Source organism: Orycteropus afer, unplaced genomic scaffold (assembly GCF_000298275.1).
Source record: "Orycteropus afer afer isolate SDZICR_OR568_19922 unplaced genomic scaffold, OryAfe1.0 scaffold00101, whole genome shotgun sequence".
Lineage (NCBI taxonomy): Eukaryota > Metazoa > Chordata > Mammalia > Tubulidentata > Orycteropodidae > Orycteropus > Orycteropus afer.
In genome coordinates, this window is record NW_006921688.1 from 1,601,952 (window position 1) to 1,608,026 (window position 6,075).

At 37.5% G+C, this 6,075-nt stretch overlaps 1 protein-coding gene across 1 annotated transcript in view; it reads left to right on the top strand.

Annotated features, from left to right (window-relative positions):
- Nucleotides 1-6,075, top strand: part of STXBP5 (syntaxin binding protein 5) — a 268,776-nt gene that overhangs the window by 245,084 nt on the left and 17,617 nt on the right. Inside the window, exon 26 of the mRNA XM_007943195.2 lies at nucleotides 2,211-2,322. Coding sequence (XP_007941386.1) covers nucleotides 2,211-2,322 — 112 coding nt within the window. The remainder of the gene's footprint in view (nucleotides 1-2,210; nucleotides 2,323-6,075) is intronic.

Below are 6,075 nucleotides of genomic sequence, written 5' to 3' on the forward strand. Positions count from 1 at the left end.
TGTTGTTGTTATGTGCCGTCGAGTCAGACCTGACTCATAGCAGCCCCTCCTTGGGTTTCCAAGGCAGTATCACTATGGAAGTAGATTGCCCCATATTCCTTCCGAGGAGTGGCTGGTGGGTTTGAACCGCCAGCCTTCCAGTTAGTAGTCAAGTGCCTTAGCCACTATGCTACCAGAGCTAGGAAATAGAAAACAGACAAAATTGAACTGCTGGAGATGAAAAACTAGTGTTTAAGATGAAAAATATGCAAGATGGGGTTAATAGGAAATTAGACATTACAAAAAAAAAAAAATAGTAAGGTTGAAAGAATAGCAAAAGAACAGGTAATTGAGTGTTTAAATTTAGAGGCAAATTTATTAAAACACCTGTATTGGAAATGAAGAAAGTTCTCAAAGCAGTAACCTCAGCTTCCACCTTAAGAAACTGAGAAAAGAAGAAAAACTTTAAATGCATAGTAAGCAGAAGAAAGGAAATAATGAATATCCCAGTAGAAATCAATGAAATGAATAAAAAAAAAAAAAGAAGAAATCAGTGAAGCCAAAAGCTAGTTCTTAGAGAAGATCAATAAAATAGATAAACTTCCAGCTAGATTAATTACATAGAAAGAGCAAAATACAATATCAGGAATGAGAGAAGTGACATTATTATAGATTCTACAAACAGAACTCACTGCCTTCAAGTTGATTCCAACTCATAGCAACCCCTCCTTGGGTTTCTGAAGCGGTATCTCTTCAGAAGTAGATTGCATAGTCTTCCTTCCAAGGAGTGGCTGGTGGGTTAGAACCACCAGCCTTCTGGTTAGCAGTTAAATGCCTTAGGCACTGCATCATACACACATACATATATATCGGGTAGTTGGCTTACGGTGGTGTGTAGAGAAGACACTTAAAATTTTTACCTTACATGTTTCTGTATTTGACATTTTGCAACCAGCATGTTTTATCTAAATTGTCATACTACTATGCAGTGCTGTAGAGTTGGATCCAACTGATAGCAACCCCTCCTTGGGTTTCCGAGGTGGTATCTCTATAGAAGTAGATTGCCTAGTCTTCCTTCCGAGGAGTGGCTGGTAGATTTGAACCACCAGCCTTCTGGTTAGCAGTCAGATGCCTTAGGCAGTACACCACCAGAGCTCCCACAAATATTAAATGGATTATATGAAAATTTATAAATAACTTTATGCCAATACATTCAACAACTTAGATGAAATGGACAGATTTTGGATGACACAAATTCTTTGAAAGCTCACTCAAGAAGAAAATAGATAATCTGAGTAGTCCTGTGCGTATTAAAGAGATTGAAATAGAAGTTACAAATTTCAGATGAATAAAATTTCAGGCCCAAATGTCTTCACTGGTGAATTATATCAATATTTGGCAAAGAAATAATACCAATTCTACACAAACTTCCAAAAAACTGAATCACGGAGAACACTTTACAGCTTATTCTGTGAAGGAAGTATAATCCTGATAGGAAAGGATTATGGATGCAAAAATTCTAAACAAAACTTTTAACAGTATATTAAAAGGATAATGCATCATGATCAAACGTATTTTATCCCAGGAACACAAGGTTGGTTTAACATTTGAAAATCATTGTAATTTTCTATATTACCAAACTAAAAAAAGAAAAAGTATTTGACAAAATCTAACATACATGGTTAAATAAAAAAGAATAGAAACGTTTCAGCAAACTTGAAGTAGAAGGATAGCAACTTAATAATGAACTACTGAGTTCTTTCTCCCTCTCATCAGAATAAGAAAAGGATGTTCACACCACTTAGCTATTTAAGGTCTAGCCAGTCAGGCAAGGATTGGAGAGGAAAGGATCCCAACTGGAAAAGCACTGCTGTTCTTTATTCACAGACAACATGGTCCACCTGTAGAGACAAGCTAATGGAATCTTTAAAAAATTATTTTAAAAATTACTAGAACTAGTACGTATGTTTAAAGAGATTGCAAAGAAAAAAGGAATCTAACCAAAAGGAGCAAGCAGCAAATATGTCTTAGTGAATTTAGTCTTAGTACTTCTCATTTGGCTAAGTTGGTATGTACTAGATCTGATCATTTGAAATGTGCTCCTTAATTGTCTGTGATTCTCAACAGGTAATACTATAAGCTTAAGTTAAAAAGTTTACAGTGATGGTTTTCTGAACTATAGTTTAGTTTCCCTGAAACTTTAACAATTATCATTTGTTTTGATTTTGAAGGAAATGTTGGGTGAACTCTTCACTCCTGTAGAAACACCGGAAGCACCAAACAGGGGATTCTTTAAAGGCCTGTTTGGAGGTGGTGCACAATCTCTTGATAGAGAAGAACTGTGTAAGTTGATTTATTGAATTTGGGTATCTATGAAACAAACATTCAAGACATACAGGTTTTTCTTATGTGTATAAATTATTGTTCTTTTTTCCTCTTTAGTGCAACATAATTTATCCATGTTTAAGCAAAACATATAAAATTATTTTTTGTAAGTCTGTCCTGGATCGGGGGAATGTATTACCCAGGGAAACAAAATTGATTAGTTTCAAATGGCTAAAAAGGAGTATTAACAACTTCAATAGTTTAGAAATTATTTCCTTTATTCTTACTAAATGTTACCTTCATTATTATTTTAATTGTTTCTCTTTAAAAAATGATCTTAACTTTAAACAGTTTTGCTTAAGCTTTTAGTCTTTTTTAAAAACCTCCAAAACTATTCTCATTTGCCAGAACATTATTTAAAATAGCAACATCTAGTTCATTTACCAGTTTCCACATGATTGACACAAAAGAAAACTTGATCTAATGAATCAATGAGTGCTTGACTTTTTTTTCAAATAGGCACTTTTAGCCCTTGACTCATTTGTTTGTTATTTTTCCCCCCTACTTTTTTCAAATTTTATTTTAGAATTTTGATTTTATGTTTGTTAGACGAAATAAAAACTATTACATTAAATGACAACAGATAGTAGTGGAAATAACAACCCAAACCCACTGCCATGGAGTTGATTCCAACTCATAGCAACCCTGTAGCACAGAGTAGAACTTCCTTCTAGGGTTTCCACAGCTATAAATCTCTAGGGAAGCAGACTGTCTCATATTTCTCCCATGGAGTGACTGGGAGGTATGAACTACTGGTCTTATGATTAGCAGCCATATGCTTTAGCCATTGTACCACCAGAGCTCCTTAGGTAGCAGTGGAGTTTCATTTTAAAAATTCATTCAGATGATTGCTACATAGTTTTAATTCAGTTAAATGAAGACTGTTTTTCAAGTCATGAGAACTAGTTTAGAATAACATTTTCATAGAGGACAATTAATAATGCTGTATAAGATTTTTTTAAAAAAACACATACATATACACTTACACATATTTCTTAAAATTATCAAAGGGATAATCATATAGTAAGCAGAGTATCCACAGAGGAGGCTGGACACTCAGAGTGGTGAGCCTGGCAATTTTGGACTACATTTTCCCTGATGTACTTTGCTAATCTGGAGTGAAAGCTGAGATACTGTGCTCTCCTTAGGCTACGAAGTTGGGCACAGGCAAGGAGAGAGATCCTGATAAACAACTCCCCTGTTTGCAGCAGCCCCAGAGCTGCAGCTTACAAAGTGGACTGCAAGTAAACCAACCCCTCACACACAGACAGACAACTTTCAGCAGCTTCAAATTAAATGAGTAGCCCAGAAAAGCTTCATCCTTGTTTAAGATTTTTCCAGATGGCTAAAACACACAGCACCTAGCAGAGGCAAATGAAAGTGTTCTCTGAAGGAACAGAACATACTCTAAGGCCTTAAATTATTTTTACAAATAATTTTTCAAGATAATCAGAAAGACAAGGAATCAACACCATGAGCTGTAAAACAGCAGAAAAAGCAGAAGCAGAATTATAAGTAGTTCAGATATTGGAATTACCAGAAACAGACTATAAAATAATTATGCATACTGTGTTCAAGATGATAAGTACCATGCCTGAAAATGTTATCAAGGAACTGAAAGATATGTCAGAAGAAACTGTCCAGAATATTGCAGAGAAACAAAAAGATACAGATGAGGGTATAAAAGACAGATGTTGCTTGAGAGGAGCACCATACATGGTGATAGAGGATGCTGACCTGTGAGGGGTGACAACACACTGAGGAGAGCAGCCATGAGAGAGAGGAGGTTGCAGTGTTCATGTGCTGGGGTCTGAATCACCAAAGGAAAAGGAGTAAGAGATAATGGTGGTGTTGACGTGGTTGCACTGGTGACAGAGGGGCAGACACAAGGCAGCTACAGGCAGAAATACAACCAGCGTTGTTGTCGTTAGGTGCCATCATGTTGGCACCAACTGACAGTGACCCTGTGTACAACACAACGCAACACTGCCTGGTCCTGGGCCATCCTCACAGTCCTTGCTGTGCTTGAGCCCATGGTCGCAGCCATTGTGTCGATCCAGCTTGTTGAGGGTCTTCCCCTTTTTCCTTACTCTCTACTTTACCAAGCACGATAGCCAGTGTAACAGTGCTGAAAATCAACTGGGAGTTCTCAGAGTGCTGTAGGATGAGAGGATGAGGAAAACCAAATGAAATTAGATCTTAGAAATTAAGAATTGTACAGAATTAGGAAGAGAAATAGTGGTACCTCCAGATACAACATGTCAGGAACAATGATAGTAACTGGAGATATGCCAGACATATGCCCATTTAGCCCCCTGAGGTTCAGTTTATCAATACAGTATGGTGTCCTACTATTAGTTCTGCCTGAGAAGCCATTTGTTTGGATATCTTGAAAGGTCAGTGAGCAGTAGTGATCTTCCACAAAGTATTGTTACCATTTCAAGCACTGTGGACAGCCTTGGAACTAGATGACCCCCAATCTGCTGTGATACACATCTGTACATCAACACTTGAGAAATGATCAGACAGACAACTTGACTTTGGACTTATTTAAATTTTCTACTCCAGGAAACACACATACAATAATAACAATACAACCTGTGTGTTGTGACAAGAATGCTGTATTACTGACTTGCTTTCAAAATTAGGGCTTATAACCACTGCAACAAAATTGCTTCTTAATAACTGAGGCATGCACCTTTTTCAGCAATAATATCAATTATATTTAGATTCTGAGTAGATGCTTTTAGACTGATATGCTTTTGTGTGTGTGTGTGTGTGTGTGTGTGTGATTTGGGTGAAAGTTTACAGAGCAAATTCATGTTCCATATAGCAGTTCACGTATACTTTGTCTCATGACATTGACTGCGATTTCCTACAGTGCAACAGCTCTCTTCCCACTTCTTCCTGAGAGTTACCTCTTCCCTATGTCGTTCCCTCCCATGCACTTCTGCCACTGGAGTTGTCTCCCTGTGCATACACAGACCTTCTATTCTCCCATGATAGATCTCTCAAAGGGATGTATCTATCTAATGTATGTTCAGCTCAAATGCCTGTCTTTTGTTTGGCTGGAAGTCACAGGAGTGGGTTCAATTCCAGACCTGAAGAGCAGCTAGCATGTTTCCATGCTTCTTTGGTTTTCTTCAATATTGTTTGCTATGGACAAGGAGAGACCCATCGTTGCATCTAGATGGCTGCTTGCAAGCTTTTAAGATCCCAGTCACTACTTGCCAAAGTAGGATGTGGAACAATATTTTTGCGTAGTATGTTATGCCAGTTGAGCTTGATGTCCCTGCGACCATGATTCCAAGCCCACAAGTCCAACTACTTGCTCCCTCCCGGTAGCTGGCTGTGGCCAAGAAGTAACTACAGCCTTGCCCCTTGTCAGCTCTCCTATATATCTGGGAATTCTTGCAGAACATACAAATACACTTGTAGAAACATTGTCTACCAACCCTGTACATGGTCATGGGCACACTGCCCTCTGCATAGACATAACCTAGTAGTTCAGCCAGTCCACCCATATATCCTCCTGTAGATCAATGTTTGCCATCACTGACAACACATAAACTAGTGTTCTTGCCTAATAATATTATCTAGACAACATTGGAGACTTAACTTTTTTAATAAGGGTAATCTTTGTGAATTATTTTTTTATTTTTTTTTTTTATTAGGATTTGGGTGAAGATTTACAGAGTAAATTCACTTTTC